General features: G+C 42.8%; 3 protein-coding genes across 5 annotated transcripts; 1 reads left to right on the plus strand and 2 right to left on the minus strand.

Moving 5' to 3' along the window:
• Positions 1 to 432: 432 nt before the first annotated feature.
• Positions 433 to 3,743, minus strand: znf668 (zinc finger protein 668). Its single transcript, XM_006801029.3, has 2 exons — positions 3,519 to 3,743; positions 433 to 2,921 (listed from the first exon to the last, which is right to left on the minus strand). The coding sequence occupies exon 2, from the start codon at positions 2,911 to 2,913 to the stop codon at positions 952 to 954; it is 1,962 nt and encodes a 653-aa protein (XP_006801092.1). The 5' UTR covers positions 2,914 to 2,921; positions 3,519 to 3,743; the 3' UTR covers positions 433 to 951.
• Positions 3,245 to 14,421, plus strand: znf646 (zinc finger protein 646). Of its 3 annotated transcripts, none has more exons than XM_006801027.2 (4): positions 3,245 to 3,331; positions 4,723 to 7,531; positions 7,755 to 8,831; positions 10,612 to 14,421. In XM_006801027.2, the coding sequence occupies exons 2-4, from the start codon at positions 4,929 to 4,931 to the stop codon at positions 11,504 to 11,506; spliced, it is 4,575 nt and encodes a 1,524-aa protein (XP_006801090.2). In that variant the 5' UTR covers positions 3,245 to 3,331; positions 4,723 to 4,928; the 3' UTR covers positions 11,507 to 14,421. The 3 variants fall into 3 exon arrangements, with proteins under 3 accessions (XP_006801090.2, XP_006801091.2, XP_006801089.2); XM_006801028.3 differs by lacking the exon at positions 3,245 to 3,331 and adding an exon at positions 3,579 to 3,652; XM_006801026.3 differs by lacking the exon at positions 3,245 to 3,331 and adding an exon at positions 4,041 to 4,184.
• Positions 14,422 to 14,575: 154 nt separating this feature from the next.
• On the minus strand, positions 14,576 to 23,693 carry si:rp71-1c10.7 (uncharacterized). The gene is made up of 5 exons (XM_035912152.2): positions 23,137 to 23,693; positions 18,701 to 18,799; positions 17,039 to 17,182; positions 16,369 to 16,417; positions 14,576 to 16,135 (listed from the first exon to the last, which is right to left on the minus strand). Exons 1-4 carry the CDS (start codon positions 23,216 to 23,218, stop codon positions 16,377 to 16,379), a joined length of 366 nt encoding a protein of 121 aa, XP_035768045.1. The 5' UTR covers positions 23,219 to 23,693; the 3' UTR covers positions 14,576 to 16,135; positions 16,369 to 16,376.
• Between the last annotated feature and the right edge of the window lie 13 nt (positions 23,694 to 23,706).

The following is a 23,706-nucleotide window of genomic DNA, read 5'->3' on the forward strand; positions in this document are numbered from 1 at the left end:
TCCATTTTCAAATGTGCAAACACAGAAAAAATCAACAAACTGCTACAACTGGACACAGATTATAGTACATCAAACATTTTTTTTTTAAAAACGAAACACTAATTTTATACACATTTACAAATGTCACAGCAAATGCATACAGCTCTGTTTGTGTCTGAGCATGTTAGTGTATAATAGGAGTCAAGTAAAGCAGACAGATCTTACCTTGCAGGGTCAAAGCACACTAATAGAACACAATCACTGTGACTTTGCGTTCAGTCTTTTATGGGTTCAAGAAACGTCACGGTCATCAATACATGTGTTAGTTTCTCACCAAACGATCTGCTGACACGGTCTCACTGAGTTTTTTCTGTACATCTTCATCCTCAACAGTAACAGAAATACTACACGGACTCACAAAAAAAAAAAAACAGGACCACAACACAGTGAATCTCCGATTATTACTGATTGTTGCACACACGTTTTTATTGGCATAAAAATGTGATTCCTCTTGGCATTTTTGAATGCCAGCGACCTTTTGCAGCTTGACAAGTTGTTGTTTTAGCGACACAGTGAAGCAGTTACAAATTGTTCAGACAAAAGAGATTCAAAAAAACATTTAAAAATGTTTTATAAAAACATGTCGGCCATGAAGCCAAGGATTTAATTGTTGGTTTCGTTTGTTTTCTTTATGGTGGATTTTTATGACGACATTACAACAGATACGACAATTTTATAGTAAGGTACTTATAGTACAGTATACTGTATATTTTAATACATTAACATATAATACACATAACTGTTTTTAAAAATACTGCAGCAATACAAAACAAAGACCAAATGTCGACCGTTTACATAAGGAGAATGTGTTTTTGATGTTTCTTAAGGAAGTTATTTTGAAAAGTCAGACCCATCTAAAAAACAGCTTTAAGGCCACAGGGTAAACGTGTGGAATTAAAATTACAGAGAAGCTTAAATCCCCTCTTCTTTGACTAAGTACTCTCGAAGAGACTGGAAAGCGGTGACGGGGACAGTCACGGTCGGGACAGTCAGCGACATGGTGCCGGGCTCGACCGACGAGGGAGAAACCTCACTGGGGGTCGGAGGAGAAGGCAGGGGGTCTGTGTGAATGATGTTTATGTCGGCGAGCTGCGTGGCAACCGGCGCGGCGTCCGCGTGAGTCCGTAAGTGCTTGCGAAGGTACGCGGCGAACAGGAAGGCTTTGCCGCAGTGGGGACAGCTGTGGGGTTTGCTGTTGGAGTGGATCTTCTGGTGCTTGCGCAGTCCCGATTTGTTGAGGAAACCCTTGCCGCAGCTGTCGCAGACGTGCGGCCTCGGCTTGGGATGCTGCTTTTCGTGCTCCTGCAAGTCTGCAAGCTGTGCAAACTCCTCGTGGCAGGTTTTACAGATGTGCGAGCCCAGCGACACGATTTTGGCAACGGACTGGGTAGAGTCAATGGGGTGAAGGTTTTCATGGGTCTGAACTTCTTCCCAGGTACCAAATGTAGCATCACAGTGAGTACAAGAGAACTGAGGGAGAGTTGTGTGGGCAGGGAAGCCCGAGGGTGACCCAGCCTCTGTCTCCTGCTGCTGCTGCTGTTGCTCAGACTGCTCAGCGAGGTGAGTTCTTTCGTGTTTGCGCAGGCTTGAGGACACCACAAATGACTTCAAACACTCCTCGCATTTGAAAGGCCTCTCTCCAGAGTGCACACGCCGGTGCTTGTTGAGGCTGGAGCGCTCAGCAAATGACTTGTCGCACTCTGTGCACATAAATGGCTTCAGACCTGTGTGGACGAGCATGTGGCGCCGCAGATCCCAGGAAGCTACGAAGGCCTTGTCGCAGCTCTGGCATTTGTACGGGCGCTCTCCAGAGTGAACGCGCTCGTGTACGGCCAGGTCGGCCGGCTGCCGGAACCTCTTGGAGCATTTATCGCAGGGGTAGGGCTTGAATCCCATGTGGGCTCGCTGGTGCCGACGGAAGCTGGAGGGGTCTGAAAACATCTTGCCGCACTGCGGGCAGAGGAACGGCTTCTCACCAGAGTGAGTGCGGAGATGGGACTGATAGGAAGAAAGCTGGGTGAAGCCTTTAGTGCATTGCTCGCACTTATAGGGTTTATTCTGCGAGTGGATGCGCTGATGGCAGGCCAGGGAGGAGGAGCGGGAAAAGGCCTTGCCGCAGTCCGAACACAGGTAGGGTTTTTCCCCAGTGTGGGAACGCTCGTGGTTTTTGAGGTCCTTCAGCTCAGTGTATGTTTTGCCGCATTCGTCACAAGCATACGGTCGATGGCCCTGGTGGTTCCTTCTGTGCTTTCGGAACACTGAGGGGTCAGCAAAGCTCTTCCCACACTCGGCACACAAGTATGGCTTCTCTCCCGTGTGAGAGCGCATGTGCACCTTCAGTTTGGACAGGGTCGGGTAGCTCTTAGAGCACTGACGGCAAGAGTACGGGCGCTCTCCACTGTGCTGTGTCATATGGATCCTGAGGCATATTGCCTGCATGAAGGCCTTGCCACATTCTGTGCATACAAAAGGTTTTTCCCCAGTGTGAGAGCGGCTGTGGTTACGCAGCTCTGTGGGCGTCTTGTAAGCTTTGTGACAGCTGGGACACTGGAAGGGGCGCTGGGCTGAGTGAGTGCGCTCGTGCTTTGAGAGCTGAGCCTTGCTCGAGAATGTTTTGGCACACTCGGGACATGGGTGCTGCTGCCGTTCCTTCACATGTGCCGACTGCTTGTGGCTCTGCAGAGCTGACAGACTCTTAAAGGCCTCTGTGCAGGCAGTGCATTTGAAAAGGGGTTTGGCTTTCGGAGGCCTGCCTCTGCCACGTTTTTTTGCAGGCTGATCCCTCTCCACCTCTTCCTCTTGGCCCTCTTCATCCTGCACAGGAGGGGTGTACTCCGCAGCAAGAGGTGGACTTGCAGGCTGAGCAGAGGCCATCTTTACATCTACAAAAAAAGATGATGGGAAAAAAATGTACCGTTTAATAACAATGTAAAAAATAAAGACACACCATTGGCAGCTTGGAATAGAAATTCTTCCACAGACATGAGGTTGTTAAGTCCTATGACTTTTATGGATTTGAAGAGTACAACTTTAATGAAAATGGGTTTTGAGGGATAAGAAATAATCAGTCAGATAATAAAAGAAATATGTGGGTGTGCAGTTAATAACAAAATGGCTGGCATTAGGACCTCAGGGACAATAAGCTAGCCGCTTTAATGCCAAAGGAAGTTGGCGAGGTAATGTCAGAGATCACAGTGCATGAAGATGAACAAGTGGCATGTGCACGACCAGAGAAAAACACAAGAGATCACAGCTTAGGGTGATGGTACCACGAACAGCCCGGGCGTGTTATGTACGTATACCCCTCCGCTAGCTTTAGCTTGCTAGATATTTTCACTAACTCAAAATGGCTGGCTTTAGGACCGGCTGTACCGATACACTCCACGGTGCCATCATCATCATCATTACTGTACATGTACAGCATGTATTTAGCTAAGTTAGTTGCTTGCGTGTATTAGAAAAACAAAAGTCGATCTTACCGGAATCAGGGCATTAATCGCCGTTCGGTAAAGGGCTTCGTTTACTGTGAGACACGGTGGCTGCCGTTGACTGGCTGTGCGAGAGCGGACGGCTCTAGGACCATGATGACGACAGCTCTTGGAAAGCCAAGCGTGTAATGCGTTTAATTATAAAATTTTAATATAACATACATCATAAATGTACTATAAGCCCTCTAGTAAGATACTACAGTCCCAATAAAGTTCGACAATTGTGTGTTAAAATGGAAAGATGCTTGCCCAACTGCTCAAATTAAATGCAAATCTAGCTATTTTAGCTAACCAGTATGTTTTGGGGCGGATTATGTAAGATATTTTGAGAATGAACTAAAAATGAACATTCACCTCCTGCTTTTTATTTGCTTAAAAACAACGTATTTTATATATATATATTATTTTTTTTTTTTTTTTTTATCGGTTTTATCGATTAGCTGCTGCATCTTGAGCTAGTAGAGTTACTTTTGAGAGGGAATTATTTCTCTGTTGCACATTTCCTGTTTCCTAGCAACAAGCGCAATGTGGAAATGGGGATGGAAGAAAAAAGACAATTGGAAAAAGGGGGACTGCCCTTTACACAAAAGTGAATTTTTTTTAAAAAGCGAGTGACTATATGTCTTTGGGGCTCGCTTGGAATAACTACTCCCGCAGGTATTAAACTCCGTGCAGTCGCTGGCCTTTGGAGTTTCGCGTTTAAAAACGTTTTCTGCTGCAGTGGGTGCAATGTTTGTTTAGCTAGCCAAGATGATGCTAGCTCATACTCCGCTAATGTTAGCTCACTGCATTTTTAAACCATTAATATTTAAGTTGCTTCCTCTTCCTAAAAACTCAACGACAGCGTGCATAATCCGCTCCGCTTTTGATCATGATGTGGAGAGTGATGCGGATTTACAGTGTCAGTACATTTGCATTGACAGGCGTTGTTTTCCTGGTGTATTGACATAGCTAGTTCAGTTAGCCTGATGGTGCAGAGGTATAGCAAAACCTGTCAGACTGTTTACACTCCGCTATTACGTCTTCCCTCATGCATGTTGACTACTGGTGGTAACACATTAACTCTGTAATATAGTTATCTAAAAGTTTGTACTTTTCATTTGTATGAGTTTAATAGTAATGAGTTATCTGCGGCGTCCTAAAGTGTCTAGTTTGACGTGCTTTATAAAACTAATACTGTTTCTGTTCTCCACAGCTCCATTTGTCTGGATTCTTCAAATTCAACTCACTACAGTGATCTGATGGGACCTGTTTTTGACATATTTCTGTGGCTATATCCCATAGAGAGTCCTTGCATCATATTATAAAGAACTGCCTTCTTTTTATATGGATAAGAAAGGCATCTAATGCATTTCCGCCCTATTTTGTGTCTGGCACACTTAATTCAGTCCATATCTTGTGATGGCTTTGCAAGACCATGGCAGGACAACAGGTTTTCCTTGCAAACAGTGTGGTATGGTGTGTCCCAGTATGCCCAGTCTAGTCGAACATATGGAGTGCCATCAGGAGCGAGATGAAGAACGCAAGTTTAAATGTGATGAATGTGGACGTGGTTATAGGCATGCTGGTAGCCTAACTAACCACAAAAAGACTCACGAAGTAGGTTCTTTTCAGTGTAATATATGTGGAAAAGAAAACTCTAATGCCTCGGCCCTGAAGAGTCATCTCCGGAGCCACACTTCCCTTAAAAAGTATTCCTGTGCGGAATGTGGAAAAGCTTTTCGCCTGGCAACGCAGCTGGCTACACATCAGAGGGTTCATTTTGCCAGACAAGCAAAAGAGCAGTCATATCGGAAGGTGGACACGGAATATTCCTCATATAAAAACAGACATGAACTTGAAAACGATCACCCACATCATCTTAGTGAGCACTTGGCCAGCGTTGGGATTTCCACAGTAAATGGCCCATCTGAGGACAAGGCTGAGATTGCTTATAATGTGCAATCGGAGACCTCAGAGGATGCAGTAAATCGACCATTCAGGTGTGATTTATGTGACAAGTCATACATACACCATCGAAGCCTGACCAACCATAAAAAGACTCACCAAGTGGGAACGTTTGAGTGCACAGTATGTTTCAAACTGTTCAGTAACATGGCTGCCCTTTATAGCCATCAGCGAACACACAAGGCGAGAAGCGGGACTGACCTCACTTCGACAGGTGGGTCATACGCAGGCACACTTCTTGACCAGTTTTCACCTCAGAGCCAAGATGCTCCAGTAAACTTTTGTCATTTATGTCAGGTACTTTTCCCAAACAATGAGGAGTTCCAGGAACACATCCAAATGCATAACTCTTCATCTCTGTCATTTGGTCTTCAAGATCCATTGTCAGAGAGCCACAGTGTATCATATGAAAACAGTATTGCTTCACCCGAGTCCAACTTTTATGCTTCTCCTATAAACAATATTCCTCCAGTGTCATCAGTGGATAGTCATGGAGACTTTGATACACAAGAGAAGATTAGAAGTAACGCTCACATGTACTCTGACTGCTCCAGTAATCAAACCCCATCGTCCAATAGCACTCAGGGAGATCCCCCAATCATGGACACAAACACTCTCAGTCCTACCCTGATGCCCACACAAAATAATTGCAATGCACCTGAAATTGAAGAGACTTCAACTGTAGATTCTGATGAGCGTCCCTTCAAGTGTCAGATCTGCGGTAAAAGCTACCGGCACTCTGGGAGCCTCATCAACCACAAAAGGTCACATCAGGTTGGGATTTACCAGTGTTCGCTCTGCAGGAAGAATTACCCTCACCTGGCAGCCCTCAAAAGTCATCTTCGCCTCCACAAAGCTCAGCCGTCTTCTCTTAATCTCAGTGCTGAGGGAGACTGGCTCTCCTCAGAGCCTCTGACTTTGGATAACCAGCAGGGCTGCTTCTCCTCCCAGGATGAAGAAGAGAACAGTGCTCATCCTGTGCTTTGTATGGATCAGGAGAATGGAATTGATGGCAGGAATGGAGCACTGTACCACGAGCAGTTTAATCAGGACTTCTCCCAGGATATGACTGTGCATCTACCTCACAATGAACACCTGATGCAGAGGCACATGTGTGCAGACTGTGGTGAGACATTTGCAGATATTGCAGGGATTAAGTCTCACAGCTGCCCATTGCTGCATCAGCAACATAACACTACTAATGGTGACTATCACAACAGTTTAAACTTCCAGGTCAGTAATGGCCATTGTGAAGTTGGAAATCCAGGAATTAATGTTGAGTTCCAGGGTCTGAATGCTAGCCACAACCAAAGTCACTTTGAACAAAATTTCCAAGAAAATGTTGGAAGTGAACGGCTGAACAGTGGCCAAGAAGATGTTAACACAGATGAGGAAGATGATGGTGACCTTTATCAGTGCTCCATATGTGGCAACAGCTACACAACCATGAGGGCTCTCAGGAGCCATCTCCGAGGGCACACACAATCCCACGGCACTCCTACAAGCTCAGGTCCTTCTTCCACATCCTCTCATGAAGATTTGAAAGATGAGGAGTCAGGAGAAATGATGATCTGTAGTACATGTGGGGAAAGTTTTGCCAATCAGCAAGACTTGGTTGCTCATCAGCTTGTGCACAATCAGGACCAGGTAGATAATGTTAAACCTTTCCACATTAATAATGATGTTTCTGAAAGCAAGGAGGAAGCGCAAAACATCATCTGTGGAAGCTGTGGCATCTTTTGCACCAGCTACCATCATCTTGAGAACCACAACTGCACAGCTGAGAGGAAACAGGAGTTAGTGGACCGCAAGGAGGAAGTGAAAGTAAACAAGGTTGCCCAGCACCAAGACACGGGTGCTGACAAAGACATGGTCAATACTGAGAAACGTCAATACAAGTGTGATCAGTGTGGCCGGTCATACAGGCACGCTGGCTCCCTCCTCAACCACAAAAAGTCACACAAAACGGGTGTCTTCAGATGTCTCGTCTGCCAGAAACGCTTCTACAACCTGCTGGCCCTTAAAAATCATCAGAGATCCCATTTTGATATTAAGAGGTTAGTTTGGCATGAATGCACACTATTAATACTATTAATTAATATTATAGATGATCTGTGCTTGTTGGAAAGAAGGGATTAAAAACAAAGCTTTGCTTGTAGGGTCGGATTTGTGTTTTTGTCTGTCACGGTGTCAAAGTGTTCTGTCATTGTGGCTTGTTGTGGAGATTGTGCCCAGTTTTTCAAACATAGAATTAACTATAACCCTTGTCTCCTTCCTTAGGCATACTTGTCATGAGTGTGGGAAAGCTTTCAAAATTCAGAAGCAGCTACTGAATCACCTGAGAAGGCACAAAGAGAACCAAGCCAAAATCCAGGAACTCAATAGCCAGATCCAGGCCCTTATGCAGATGAATGGGACCAGGTCAGATGGAGGAATGCAGCCCTTAGCTTCAGATGCCAATCAGGATTGTAATTCTGCTCTGCGCTGCAAGAAGCCAACTGAAGAAAGAGAAACGCAGACAAAGTCGGAGATGTCAGTGAAATTGGAGGATGCAGGTGACAGACGACCTTTTGCCTGTGACCAGTGTGGTCGCACGTATCGCCATGCAGGAAGTTTGGTTAACCATAGAAACTCTCATAAAACGGGTCAATATTGCTGCTCAGTTTGCAACAACACTTACACCAACCAGCTAGCAATGAAGAACCACTTACGCACCCACTTTGCATATAAAAGGCACTCTTGCCAAAACTGTGGAAAGGGCTTTAGAGGAAGGAAGCAGCTTTTAGCTCATGTCTGTGGAGACCTCAGAAAAGATAGGTCTGGAGTTAGAAGGGGCTTAAAATCTAAAGCCTTTAAGTGTAAGGAATGTAAGCAGGCCTTTTTCTCTGCAGACCAGCTGGCAGCCCACACCTGTGATCAACCTTCGGGTAGCAGGGAAGCAGATTTAAATACGTTTCCAAATAAAGAGGAGCGACCTTTCAGGTGCAACATATGTAATCGCAGCTATCGCCATGCAGGCTCACTGTTGAATCACAAAAATACCCATAAGACGGGGCACTACTGTTGCAACTTCTGTTCTAAGCCCTTCACTAACCCCATGGCTTTGCGCAATCACACACGCATCCACACGCAAAAGAAGAAATACGTGTGTCTGACATGTGGAAAGGCCTTCCGTCTCGCCAGCATTCTGCACAATCACCAGAGGGTCCACAATCGGGCGGTGAATCACTTTAGCTGCTCTTCATGTGGGAAAAGCTTCCAGGGCAGGTCTGGCTTGAAGAGGCATCGTTGCCGCAGAGGTCAGGAGAACGCAGGATCTGGAGTCCAGCAGTCAGAGAGAGGAGACAAGTGTTTCATGTAAGTCTTTTCTATTAATTATTATTGGAGTGGTTTTCTAATTCTCTCACTTGTTGATTTTTTTTTTTGTGTGTGTGTGTCATTTTGATAAAGCCTGACTTTGGCCAGACTGATACGTTATCCCCTGCTAAACTGATGCAGACAAAGCTGGGATTTTTTTTCATGCATATGGATTAAGCAACTTGTGTTTGCATAAGAAACAACATCACTGCAACAAATTTTGCTAGAGAGTACTGACAGCTTCATTTTTAAGTATGAGTGCTAACAGCAGCCATGGTTTAAAGCATTTTGTTTTAAAGTTGTGCATACATTTAATTGTAAAACTTTCTATTCCATTCTTGTTAACCTGATATCATTTGAGTTTGAATGTGAGGATGAAGTGGTAATAATTTGGAGGTCAGATGTCATTGTGACCTTGTTTAGCTACAACTAGAGAATTCTTTCAATAATTACGATCAGAAATATACAAAAATGTTTAAAATGATAAATTGATAAATGTTCATATCCAAAAGGTTAAGGCTGGACAATCTCTTTTTTTGGTTTGTTTGTTTGTTTGTTTGTTTGTTTTTTGAAAGCATCAGTGACCTTATTGTCACAACACTCCTCTCAAACACTCTTTGACCTGTGGCTGTGAGTACCGTTCACAGAGTTGGGGAATGGCTGCAATCACAGCATTGCGAAATGGTGAAAGATGTACCCTTATGCCTCCTCCTCGATTTAGAGATGGTCTTTCCTTTTTCACATAAATGGCCTCCTTGACTCCTTGCTCAAACCAGAGTTCCTCCCTGTCCAGGATGTGTACATCCCCATCATTGAAAGAGTGGCTACTGGCCTATAGGTGTTAATAGATGGCAGAGTGCTTGCCTGATGAGTTAGCTCTTCTGTGATGTGCCATCCGAGGTCAGAGGTTGTTTGGTTTCCCTGATGAGGAATGGATCACAGCAACCCTCCTGACACTTAACAGCATGCACTACATTATTCTGTTTGTGTCAGGGGACCCGATCCTTGAGATGGACCAGTTTTTGGCGCAGCGTGTTTTGGGGTTTAAAAGCCACAGAGACACGGTGTTTTGAGAAAATGCATCTAAGCTGTTCAGATACTCCTGACACATAAGGGATCACTAAGGGTGTTTGTTTAGGCAGCAGCTGATCTCTCCTGGATCGCCTGGAGAATACTTTAGGTGGCTTACCACATTTACTCAGGGCCTTCTTGATATGATGTTTTTCTGCTTCCCTGGCCGCTGTATCTGTGGGAGTGATTTCAGTCATTATGCAAATGTCCTGTTTAAAAAGGTTGGGGAAACCTGCAGTCAGCTGAGACGGAAGAAGCCACTTTGATGACTGACAAAACATTTCTCACATTGAAAATGCTACATCCAAATGAACAGAATCAACTTTTGGGGATTTCCTTACCTGGATGATTGAGTGTGCATCAAGGTCAAAGTTGATTTATGTGATGTTCGACAAGTTTTGGACTGAAAGTACGGTGAGACCGGGGGGGGGGGGGGAAGCTGAGCACTGAGAGCTTTTTTTGTAACACTTTGCTTCATAGGATTTGTGTGAAAAATACAAAAACTGCTGCCTGTGGGCTTCGGCTATAACTTGTCTGGTTAATAAGGGTATGCAGTTATGAGACAGTAATTCTAGTTTGATTCTGCAATGTACCGAACATTAAGTATAATGTCATAAATAGTTTTATAAATCATTCACTGTTGGTTAACGTATTTTGAGTTGCAGTGTCCTGTTGTTGTTTTTTAATTTTTAATTATTTCTTGCCGCAGGTGTGACTTGTGTGGGCGCTCCTATCGCCATGCGGGCTCCCTTCTCAATCATAAAAAGACACACTCCGAAAGCCTCCACCACTGCACCTTGTGTCTCCAAACATTTCCCGATCCCGTCACTCTGCAGATACACTCCCAGATGAGGCGTCACTGCTGCCCCGAGTGTGGCAAGACCTTCTGTCTGGTCACCCACCTACAGAGCCACATGGAGGTGCACTCAAAGGACCAGGTTGTGGTCTGCAGCTTGTGCCAGCAGAGCTTTCCCGACGCAGCCAGCTATCAGGAGCACCATAACATGCACCACGTGGCTCAGGACCACTACCAACAAGACCAGGATGACGCTATAGATAACAGCCTCTGCTGGGACTCAGGAGTCAGTCAGTCCATGGGAATGGGAGGGATGCACAGTGAAGTTCCACCACCTTTGTCCCATATTCCAGGAAGCATTCCTAATTCAGAGAAGAACAACAACACTTCTGCGACAGAGGAGAAGAGCCACGTCTGCGAGCACTGTGGGCGTACTTACCGTCACGCCGGCTCCCTCCTCAACCACAAGAACAGCCACAAGACGGGCTCCTTCTTCTGCTCAGTGTGCCAGAAGGAGTTCACCAACCTGATGGCCCTGAAGAACCACCGACGGATTCACACAGAGCCCAAGCGCTACCAGTGCCTGGAGTGTGGGAAGGCGTTCCGGGTGTCCACTCAGCTCATATGTCACCGAAGGATACACACCAAAGAGAAGCCTTTTGCCTGCCTGCTGTGCGACAAGAGCTTTTCCAGCAAGTCCAACCTGCGACACCATCAGAAGATGCACCAGAACACCCAGACCTTCGACTCCTCATTTAACATGGATGCTAATGCATTTATGGACCTAGACATGGGGTCTTTTCTTTAAAGAAGTACTAAATTGCATATAAAAGAAGAGGACATATGGTCCTCATATGCTTGTGTTATTTATCCCTCAATCAGTAATTGTAAAACAGTATTTATTTTTTTTCAGAAAGTGCTCCTTGGTTCTAACAGATGCTCCTTTGAAGATACGCACTTTTCATCACTGACTTCCAGTCTTACCTCCAAAAAAAAAACAGATGGTTACATCAATGGGACATCTCCAGAGGGATTGTTAGTCAGCTTTTAATAAGGCCTGAATGTTTCCCATGGATACACGGGATCCCTTAAAACCGGGCAGGTGATGAAAACATTAGTATTCGCTCATTCCTCAATGATCAACCAACCAACCAAAGTGAACAGAGAAGGTTCATGTAAGAACATAAAGCTGATGACACATTTTTGTACAACAGTACTGTTATAACTCTCGCTATGTATAATTGTGTTCAGTGCCTCTGTGAGTTCCATAGGAAACTAAATATACAAACTGTATATAACTCTGAATCTTTTTGTTAGCTCTGCCATCAGTGTTGAGGGACTGCTCGCCTTCCTCATATCAGGCAGACCGGTTAATTTTAAGTCAAATACCTCTGGGTGTGTTGAAAGGTCAAAGTGATTAACTGAAACCATATTACGAAATAAATAGTCGTACTGCTAATAATATTCAATATTCACATTCACGTCGAGTGACATCGTATGCTAAAATGGATGTATTTATTAATTTATTCTTATTTTTATTCGCATATTTTATTAGGGAAAACTTTCTGAATGTTGTAAAAGCTGTCTTCTAAAACTCATGTAGCCTTTGAGGGATTTCTCATCAGTCGATTGGTTACTCATTAATTTTCAGAATAGGCAGGACCGAGCGAGCCAAGGATGGTGTGTTATTGTTAGCACTCAGGGTTAACCTTTAAAAGGAACGTACCTGATGTGTAATACATTCTAGAAAATCTGTTCTCAAACTGAGCATAGTTGTTTTTGGGTTGTGTTGTTTTTTTGTCTTTCATCTTTGAAAAGCATCAGTCACATTTCAGTGCCAGTGCCTAAAACGTACATTGATTGTAGCAGTTTGATGTTAACAAACCTCCTCTCACTGAGCGTTTTACTGTAAATGTTTTTTTCTTTTTATAATGGTAAATTTAATTTAATTGTAAATTTGTTTAATGTATCTTTGGACCTGGATCTCCTCAGTTCTAGCTAAACTTTCATTAAAACAGTCGACACTAGCATTGCACCCATGCTTATGGAAACAGGCAACAAATTAAAGGAGAAACCAACATGATTGCTCAAGGCCCTAAAGTGAGAGCTCTGACACCATCATTTTTATCCTCATCAAAACATTCAGTGACCCCCCACCCACGCCCACCCACCCCTCTTGGGGCAGTATAACGCATCACCTCTAAAGGAACAAGAAGACCTAAACATACCAGAAACATTGCCCACCACTTTATATGAATGAGACTGGATCCCTCTGCTGCAGGGATATTTTATTTTTCCTTTTTTTCGCCTGTCTGTCCGCGGCCATAATGCCTCATTTCTACTAAGCACAATTATTAAAATACAAACTTACCAGAACTTTATTTATAGTGAAAAACCGGTTTCATATTTACTGTTCATAAACCTGTTATTGTTGCAAGATGTGCAATTATTTTATTTTTTTTTACTATTCTTGGTCAAGTTGTGTAATGTGCCTGTTTTGTTTTTTTTCTTACAATTTAGATGTCTATCAAAAGTAGACATGCAGGATTTGTTTTTCTAACGTTTTTTTTTTTTTTTCTTTTTGTTTGGCACTGGTCATAAAAGCATGAAATACCTCGAATGCCCTGCCTTCCTGACAGACTGCTACTTAAATGCCTCATACAGCTTATCAGTAGAGAATACACTGTAATCGCACAGATAAAGCATCAGACTTAGGGCTTTTAGTTTGTGCAGTTTCCTCCTCACCGCGGTCGTCTGTTTGCAGTTTGTGGTTTTCAGATTTCTATTTGCACATGTGTAGACGACACTTGTAGCCTAAGGAGGGCCATGTTGACAAGCGACAAGTCGGCTGCTTGATGAATCACCTCAGCTAGTGTGCGGGTCGTAACGTTTTAAGCAATATGCTGAAAGTATTGTTTCAGTGCACGAGTCGAGTGCGTCTCATTTGTCTTAACCATTGTATGGAGTCGAGCGGGATCGGATTCAGTATACTGATTCTAATATCACAGCTTGCCTTGTGCCATGTTGTTACATTTTTTAAAGTCATTGTGTAACAATCGTAATAATTTAACTGACCTCACTGTCAGATTTTATTTTTTATTTTTTTGTATGCCACAGTAGCCTGTAAGATGTCAAACGATACATGCACACTTGAGTTAAACTGACTTGTTTTTGCACCACATTCTCGGTCTCACCTCATTTGGCACTTAACCTTTCGCACTGATCTGTCATTGATCACTATCACAGTCTGCTGTTGTGGTTCGTGTTTAATTTCAGTGCGCTGTATATATTAGAACAAAGATGATGATGATTGGATCTCTGTAAATTTATTTAATGTTTTTTTTGTTTTTTTGCATTTTCTTCAACAGAAGAAAACTGCTAGATTAGCTATTGTGTAATAAAAATACATATACCACATGTTCTCATTTATTGGATTTCTGTGTTAAAATATATATCTGCTTAGTATTTAATATTTATATAACTATTTTGTCACTCTAAAGCGTAGATTTTTACTTCTTTGTTAGAACTTAGTTTAGAAAAAAAATGAGAAAATTATTTAAATTTAGGTGAAATAAATTAAAAGACTTGGGGAAAAAATGTGTTTGTTGTCCAAGTTTTTACACTGCTGAAGGTTTAAGTATTTTTCCGATGGCCGCCCCTCCCTGAGCCTGGTTCTGCCAGGTTTCTTCCTGTTAAAGGGGAGTTTTTCCTCCCCACTGTTGCCAAAGTGCTTGCTCACAGGGGGTCATGAGATTGTTGGGGTTTTCTCTTTACCTAACAATATAAAGCTCCTTGAGGCGGCCATTGTTGTGATTTAGCGCTATATCAATAAAGTTGAATTGAATTCAAAGAAAAACACTTGCAGCAGTGATGGAAATTGTCAGTTTTATTGTGAAAATACATTTGCTACACAAAAAGCAGTTTATAAAGATTGCATTAAGTAAAAGCCAGTGCATTTACATTATATACAAGAAGAACTAGAAGGCAAGAGAAACAAGTAGAAAATGTTAAGATATTGTTCAGTAATAGCTGGCCTGGTGGACGTTTTGAAAAGATCTTCACTGATGTCCCTTTAAAACTGTGCTTGTCTGTCACATTTGTTGCATTACAACAGCTCAACATACTAAAATAAATAATATAGACCTCTTTTAAAAAATAAAAAAGAAATAAACAATAAAACAGACAATATAAATGGTTCCCCAATTTTGTTGCCAGAGGGTTCACCCACAAGCAGACAGATCCTTGACCTGAAACATTGTCGGCGTCGAATTATCGCAAGGAAAAAAAAACATTTGAAAAAAAAGCTGAAGACAACAACCCTGTCCGCTGTGGTTCGTGTTGGCTTCAGCGGCAAGAAAATTACAGACCACTGCAGTTGCAACCATCCTTTCTTTTTTGCCTTGCTGCAGATCTGAAAAGCGCTGTGATTGCTGAAGCTCTGTTTAAAACACTGTAGGTGTAGTTAGTTTTCCTCTCTGCAGTACATTCCTCACAGCATTCTCACATGTTAGCAGTTTGGGGCTGTACGTCTAGTGTTTCAAGCATCCTGGGTTACAAAGCGCTGCTGCAACAGTCATGTGAATTCAGGGTTTGTTTTAGGCAAAAATGACATCAAAAACTCTAAATGAAATAAAAGGGAAAAAAAACAGACAAGACAATATTTTAGAGACCTGCAATAAATGGTCTGTGTTGGTCTCAGGAGACCCAGTAACAGTGCATGAGTACAGTTTGCTCCTTTACTCAACAGCGTTCTCACTGCGTCAGGCAACTACAAGAACAGGTACTGGCAGGAACAAAGGTTGGAGTACAATTCACCTAAAAAGATTTTTAAAAAGGTAGCTACATTCATATGGCCTTAATGTGCCAAACAGTATGTGTTACTCACATGTGATCTATCTTTCAGAGGCTGTTGTGGTAAATGACCAGCAGAGAGGCCCTGTGTTACCCCGCTGAACGGCAGGGGGGATCAAACTGTGGCCCAGCTGGCGGATGTAGCTGTGTTACATTCACTGGAGTCCTGCTGAAAACAGCACAACGCAATGCAGGCGTACAGACTCTAGTTTTGCGGTTAATTCTCAGTCAAACCTGCCTAACCCCCCCAATGATCCAGATCAAAATCTCAACGGAGTGGAATATGAAGGCACACAAGTTCTAAAAGATGATACCACTAGTATAATGCTGTTAATATACCTACAGAGGTGTGAGATTTGCTCATTGCAAGTCCTGTCTTAACCACTGGACCTACACCAAGCATGAGAACTGAGCTTATCTCTTCACCAACCAGTCTAATAAATAAAAAAATTAAAAAGGGTCCATTTCTGGTCGAGGTATACCCTGCGGTCAGAGTACACGGTTCGTCGTTCAGAGGTTGCCTCCTCCCGGCTTGTAACCAGTGGCTCCTTGGTTCTGTTACATCAGTTTTCAGAGGAAGATGAGGCTGTGGAGGCAGTGACAGCAGTTTAGTCCACCTCGCTTTACAGTCACATTTGAAAAAGTGGACCCATTATTATGGTTTCCCACTCTGTGATTTTTATTTTTTACATTAGCATTGAAGGAGTCGCAGTTCTTCGTGTACGCCGTCTGAAATAACACTTGTGGCTCTTTCTACCTTCAAGCCAACTTTCTTATGATTGGCTGCACCACACAGCGAGAGAGTCATGTGATACTTACTGAGTGGTTTAAGCTTGATAAAGTGGCCCCGCAGTTTCTTCGATAGGTTCTGTAATAAATGAAGATTAAAAAAAAACAAATGAGCATTTTAAAACAATGTTTTTGACGCTCCTCCAAAACAGCTGTGACAACACAAAGGGCATCAAGAATTTAGTTATCCTTTTCCTGCTGTTAGAAAGGCCCCGGTGAATCTGAATACAATACATCCTGAGCCTTTTGTGACTCAGCTGCAGAGTCTTCACTCCAAAAAACAAAAAAACAAAACAGGAGCAGCACAGACTGTTCTCGCGTCAAGAACTACTTTACACCAGAGACGCCAAACAATTTGTAAGAGGATTACCTAACCCTGTCCCAGAAATCGTAATTGCATGCGCAAATGCTGCTCTTACCACTGATACTCAGTAGCTGACGGAAACTACGGAAACTACGGAAACTACGGAAACTACGAAACTACGGCGCCACGTTTAATTCATAATTACAAGATAATGCACAGCAGCCTATTGGCCTTCCCTAAGCATCCTCCAGTTTTTCAGATTTCTCCAGGATCAAAATAATCTAGAGATCGTTCCCAGCACACAGCGGGAAAACAACTGTAAGCAGTGAACTTCATTTCCCTTCATTTTACACTAAAATAATGCATCAAAGGAAACACCTTTCTCCTGCGTCTTACCACGTAAAGGCCGTTTGTGCGACTTGCGTCGATGCACCATGACCCCGATGATCAGTGCAGCGCTGACCAGCACCACAGCCAGTACTGAGAAGCTGGTGATTGCTGCCAGTTTCCACACGTCAGGCGTCTCATCCACTGATTTGCCTATTTTAAAAAAAAACACCATTAGAATTCCACTTTAACACCAACACTTTTGTGTTAAACACAGCTAAAAGAAGCCATTTGGGGGTTTTTTATTATTGGCAATTAATGTCAAAACTCACCAATATAAATGACAAGAAACTGAAAATTTGGTTCACATCTTTTCTATGACAGATTGCTTTACTAACAGGCTGAAGAAGAGGGCATTCTTTGGGTAAGTGCAAACTAGTTTTTAATAATAATTTCACTTATTAAGGGAAAACCTATCCAAACCTACATGGCTCTGTGTGAAAAGGTATTTACCTCCTAAACCTAATAACTGGTCCTCCCACCTTATCTGGCAATGAGTGTTCTCATTGCTGTGGAGGAATTTTGTCCCACTTTGTGGAATCATTTTAATTCATACTGGAGAGTTGTCCATTACCAACAGCCTGATTAAGGTCATGCCAAAGCATGTCGATCTAATTTAAGTCCTGACTTTGATGAGGCCACTCCAAAATGTTGCTGTCTCCGGGTCATTCGGAGGTGGACTTGAGCTTGAGTGTGCTTCAGCTTCAGGGTACAAGCTGATGGCTGGACATCCTCCTTCTGGATTTTCTGGTACAGAGCAGAATTCATGGTTCCATCAATTACAGCAGGTTGTCCTAAAGCAGCAAAGCAGCCCCAGACCATCACATAACCATCGCCATGTTTGACTGTTGGTATGATGTTTTACACGAGCTGTAACGGGACTCAAACCTTCAGCTTTTGTGTCGTCAGTTCCACAGATTATTTTTCAAAAGTCTTGAGGATCATCAAGATGTGCAGTCTCTTTCTTATTGTTGAATCGTGAACTCTGACCTTAACTGAGGCAAGTGAGCCCTGCAGTTCTTCAGATGTTGTTCTGGGGTCTCCTGGGTGAGTCATTGATGTGCTCTTGGGGTAATTTTGGTAGGTTAGCCGCTGTTCCATGTTTTCTCCATTTGTAGATAACAATGGTTCTCACTGTGGTGCACTGGAGTCCCAAAGCCTTAGAAAAGTCTTTGTAACTCTTTCAGTCTGATAGATGTCGGAGACTTTGTTTCTGAGCTGTTTCTTCAGATCCTGCAGGATGTGTTACTTTTTGAGATCTTTTAGCCTGCTTCACTTTGTCAGAAAGGTTCTGTTTAAGTAACTTCTTGATTCAGCAGGTCTGGCAGTAATCAGGTCTGTGTCTGGCTCATGAAATGGAGCAGAACCTTCCAAAAAATTGTTTAATCACAGTTAATTATTGATTTAACAAGACAGGGCAATTCGTTTTTCACACAGGGGCAGGTTGGTTGCGATAGCTTTTTCCCCTTTAATAAATGAAACCTTCACCAAAATACTTCATTTTGTATTTTCTCAGCTCATCTTTGTCCAATATTAGAATGTGTTTGATGATCTGAAACATGTAAGTGTGACCAGAAATCAGGAAGGGGGCAAATAATTTTTCACGGTAGCTCTGACACTCGACAAGCAAGTTTTAACAGATGTTTTAACAGATGCGACTCAGTGGCTCACATGTGTTGCAGGACGGGGTTTTCGGGTACTGCTTGCATGATTCACAGGGCAAGCAACCATCATAGTCTGAGCTCCAAAACTCCGAGCTCCGACACGGACCTGCACACACAGAGAAGCAGGTTAGTCGTGACATTTCATTTCCGGTCATTATCTCAAACCTTACACTGTAATCCTAGAAGGTAACCAAATAAACCATAATCAGGTGGTTTGAAGGAGAAATTTGGTTTCCATCCACCTATTACAGTAAAAACATGTGACCTGAACAGGACATCAAATGATTTCTCTTCTCATAAAGTGAAACAGGGAAATTCCTTTGTGGAGAATCTGTCGGTGCATCCCATCTGCACGACAGACAAGTAGTCGGTTTGGCGTGCGTGAACATTCGGGCCGTGTGTGTGAAGAGCAGGATGTGCTTTCACAGAGTGCTTCCGTCGAATTGTCTTATGCGCGTTTATGTGTGACTTCCAGAGAATAAATTTGCATCTGTGAGAAAAAGAAGTGGCAGTTTGGTTTAGCCCAGACAGAAAACGTCTACCTCTGCAGCCACGATGGACAGCTTCGTTTCTTTTTTCTGGCAGCCAGCCAGGCGGACAATTAAAGCCGTGCACTTCCTAGATGATAAGGAAAGGACAAGGCTAAAGATGTGAGACAGGCTGAGAGCAGAGGCCGTTTTATTGTTTTAATAGTGTGCGGTTTTCTCTCCAGCTTTAACATCCTGCATTTGGTTAAGAAACGCATATGCACTAATGCCCTGAAGACATGCATGAAGTACGATCTTTGCAAAAACAATATTACAACACAAAGTCAACCTAATGAGGTCAAACAATACCAGACATGACAGCATCACAGATAACAACAAGGAAACCGCCCAGAGACACTTGATAAATGATGATAATCATTCCTCATCAAATGTGTAACACACGCATTTGCATAGAATTTTAAAAAAAAAACAAACAAACATCTTTTATGCTCAACAATTTTAACAAGACACTACCTGAGTCATGATTTGTGGTAACATTTCATAACTGCTGGCTTTAACCACCGCTGACAGCAATAGCAAAACTCACAGAGGTGAACCTGACGCATATCAAAGTAGGGAAATGAAAGCGTAGGAAACTGCGGCAGTAACATGTAACAAATAATATTGCTACACCGAGTTCAGGAGACGACGCACCGCCTCATCAGTGCTGGAGCAGACAAAGGGGAAAGTAGAAACTACAACAGATCAGGCGGGCTTGGAGAAAAATGAAACAAAGAAGTGATGAATATCAATATGAAGTAAATCTCTTTAGTACTGTGCTATGGCTGAAGTATTCAAATCCTTTATTCCTGATCGCAAGACCTACTCTGTGGTTCAAAAGCCTGACTTAAATAGTAATATAAAAGTATTATCAGCAAAGTGTGAAACAAAGTTGCAGCAAATGAAGTAAAATAGATCCCACATTTAATAATGTGTCAATTTAACGAGCATCAAACAGTTTACATAATAAAGACTCTTGAAGTGATAATTCATTCTAGTTGAGGAGGAGTAATTAACAGGCTCTGAAACAAAAGCGTAGTATCTGTGGTTCAGCCCTAATAATGTCACAGTGACATTATTAGGTTTATCTCAGCTTTGCCTCAAAGGTGTGTTTTGTTTTTGTTTTTCTTCATAAATATTTTACCAGAAGTCGTCATAGCAAACTGGAAGCGTGACATTAAAATATTCTTAGTATTTAGGATGCACTTCAGGTCAAACCAGAGCTTGCTACCTAAGAACTCGTCACATTACTGATGCTTGGTTTCAACATTTTTTCCAACATTCAGGGGATAGTGATCCAGAGCAGCACCTTCTTGGCTGAAAAGATATTGAAAACAAAACAAAAAAAAAGTCTGCATGAAGAGGCTGAAGCCGGCTGGAGGACTTCCACCCAGGAGACAGATCTTGCCCTCCATTCTGGGAATGCTATTTTTTGATGGGTGTTGTTTTGTTTTTTACTTTTGTCAGTTGCCGTGTGGTTGGGTTTACGCATCAAACCTACTTTGTTAGGCTTATGAAAAGGTCATGGTTTCAGTTAAAATACATTGTTTCACAATTCTAACCACAGGTTGGAAGACAAACTAGCTATGGTGACGAATCACTCAACAATGACGACACCAGCAGGGAACATTCGGATTCAGTCTCTGGACATCTGTTTTCAGATGATGAGTTAATTCAGTTCAGTTCAACTTTATTTATATAGCTGCAAATCACAGCAACAGTTGCCTCAAGCTGCTTTATGTCGTAAACTAACAATAAACATTAATACAGAACCCTGTATGAGCAAACACTTAGCAACAGTGGGAAGGAAAAACTTCCTTTTAACAGGAATAAACTTGCAGCAGAACCAGGCTCAGGGAGAGGCAGCCGTCTCCATCATGGAGACAGGACAAAAGACAGAGGGACATCTGTTGAAGGCTATCAGAGCTTGCACATTGAAAATCTATGCTTAAGGGGTAAAATGCAAGGGGCCCTGACCATAGCCTGTAGATAAAAGATGGACACAGCCACTGTGACATCACTGACAGGGATTTATCTCTTGAAGTCTCAAGTTCGAGTCAGACTCAACATCTTATTTTTTTTAAATAAAGATGCCATCATATGCATATTCATACCATAGCAGCTTAAATTCATAAGCGAGCCGCACAGTGACGCATCCACGGCTTTGGTGTCGGTTTTATTTTTAATGGCAACCATAGTTTACAAAATGAACATCAGGCTGTATTACACATAAGTTGAAACTAGCAAATCGGACAATGAACACATCAGAAACATGGTGTTGAGGTATTAAAGAAAGTAAGAGGTATGGTCATTTTTACTGTTTTTCTAACCACACGAGTCGCCCCCTGCTGGCCATTAGAAAGAATGAAAGTTACAGAAAGTATAAGAAGCTACCAAATGAGAATGAAGGAGCTAAAAAGCTGTCACATCTATGCTGCTGATTAATGAAAGCTAAATATTAAAGAAGACAAATGTTTCTGTGTTGCGGGATGTGGAGAGCACTGGGCCAAATCCACCAGTCCAAACTGAACCTTACTTGGGAAACATTTTACATTCACTTCATTTGTCTCATCAGTCATAGCTTGAAGAAATCCAGAGTTAACTCTGAGACCTGCATGAGTATGCCGCTGTATGGTTTTTTTTGAGTACAGGTCATTGTTAGACCATCTGTAGTCAAAAGCCACCTGCTCATACACTCATGTTTGAAACATTTTGACCTCCTTTGACTTTGACTCTCTGGTTATATTACAGCCACATGCTCAGGCCCTCAGAGACTCTCCGTCCTCCACAGCCAGTCTCCCTCCAGGGTTTGACTGACTCATTTTATAGCCCTGGTCACAGGAAAAAAAAATGTGTCACAGTCCTTGTAAAGCATTTCTCCTCATGATTTCAGCACTACATCATGCAGCTGGACTTCGGCACAAGAGTTCAAAAGGTAACTGGAAGGAACTGAAGCCTGACTGCTGGGTGACCTCTGCAACCCGAAACTTGATGGGACTGATAACGTTTCAAGCATTAGGCTAAAAGGTTAAGGAGCTGAATCATTGATCTCTACATCTCTTTATTACCACAGGTGTTTCTTGTGGTTAAGTTTTTCAAATCAGTGCGGAGTGGGAGAGAAAAACCAAAATGTCAGGTTTTTTTGTTTGTTTTGTTTTTTGACTAAGAGACCTTGGCAAGTCTCAACACCTAGTCTGACAAAGGGTGTTTTGGGGTGTGGGGGTGTTGTATTTTGTCATGAACTGGAAGGGGTGGGTGGATCAACAGCTGATGTCCAGATGTAGAGAAGATTTCCCACAGATAGAATCAAGATTAAAGCACAGGGTTTGCTGTTAGTTCTTTGAAAATGCATGTGGCACTTTAATGCCAGAGGAAATGGCCCTAACCCATTTAATTATTCAGAGTTTTATGTTCTTGGTGCACTCTGCGCCTGGTGTTCTCCGGTGGGATTAAGACTTAAAAACTTCAGAGCGCTGTGGAAACAAAGTTAAAAAGCTGGGGTTTCTGTTTTTTCGAGTTTTGTTTTTTTCGAGGCCCTATAAACGTGTCTTTGTCCAAAATGGACACAGGCGGTAGAGCATTTCCATGTGGCTTGTCCTTCTCACCGAGAGGCTCGGATGGATGAGGTGAAATAAGGCGATCGGAATGCGGAACCGGTGAGAAATGCAGCTGGTAAAGGAAGCGGCTCTGTAAGCAGACCCCACTATCTGACTCCATTATAAGCAGAGCAAACCACCAGACTCTGACCAGTGTTCACGCAAAACACGCCAGCACTTATGAATCAAAATGTAGGAATAAGAATAAAAAATGGGAACATTTAACGCAAACGAGGTATTCCCCTGCTTTTCTTTCTTTTAGTAAAGGTTGTTTTCCCAAAAAAAAGGTGAGGAAGTGAAAAAAATCGTATTTCACTTACTTTTCTGCGCGCTCACACCATGGAAAGTGGTCACCGCCGCAATAATAAGTCCGCAGAGCGCGCAAAGAGCGTTTAAAGCCATGATGTCTGCGGAGGGAAAGCTGCTCGCTGTCGGCCACACAATTCCCGAAAGTTCATCTGATTAACAGTCCGTGCTGGTTTTCAGCATGGAAAAGCGAGCATCAGAGTGAGTCATACGGAGGAGTCTGCGCCTTGTTTTAATAGCGCGCACACACCCACGCTAACAGCTCCACTCCTATGAGTCATTTCCTATGTACTGTACTGCTCGGATTCTCTGTGCGCACTCCCCGACTCACAGGAAACTCCAGTGCCATAAAGTGTGGTTGCATTTGTTTCAGTTCGAGTGAAAGTTTTTACCACCTCAGGTATGAGAGTTTCAATACATATATTTCATATTTTAAGGGCACACCCTACATTTATTTCTCCCCTTCTCTCTCTTTCTCCGAGACCCCGCGTAGTCTGGACTTAATAGTGTTCTCATTGTTATTACCACGCCTGTCGACGTCACCCCGTCCTCCCTGCCAAAAAACACAACTCTCTGGCATGAGT

This window comes from Neolamprologus brichardi, chromosome 8, assembly GCF_056152115.1.
Source record: "Neolamprologus brichardi isolate AB-2024 chromosome 8, ASM5615211v1, whole genome shotgun sequence".
NCBI classification, from domain to species: Eukaryota; Metazoa; Chordata; class Actinopteri; order Cichliformes; family Cichlidae; genus Neolamprologus; species Neolamprologus brichardi.

Coding starts and splice junctions, on each gene's coding strand:
- znf668 (XM_006801029.3), bottom strand. CDS start 2,913: ATGGCCTCTGCTCAGCCTGCAAGTCCACCTCTTGCTGCGGAGTACACC.
- znf646 (XM_006801027.2), top strand. CDS start 4,929: ATGGCTTTGCAAGACCATGGCAGGACAACAGGTTTTCCTTGCAAACAG. Junction 7,532..7,754: donor TCCCATTTTGATATTAAGAG/GTTAGTTTGGCA, acceptor CTCCTTCCTTAG/GCATACTTGTCATGAGTGTG. Junction 8,832..10,611: donor AGAGGAGACAAGTGTTTCAT/GTAAGTCTTTTC, acceptor TTCTTGCCGCAG/GTGTGACTTGTGTGGGCGCT.
- si:rp71-1c10.7 (XM_035912152.2), bottom strand. CDS start 23,218: ATGGCTTTAAACGCTCTTTGCGCGCTCTGCGGACTTATTATTGCGGCG. Junction 18,800..23,136: donor TGGTGTGAGCGCGCAGAAAA/GTAAGTGAAATA, acceptor CTGTGTGTGCAG/GTCCGTGTCGGAGCTCGGAG. Junction 16,418..17,038: donor GCACAAACGGCCTTTACGTG/GTAAGACGCAGG, acceptor CATTTATTACAG/AACCTATCGAAGAAACTGCG.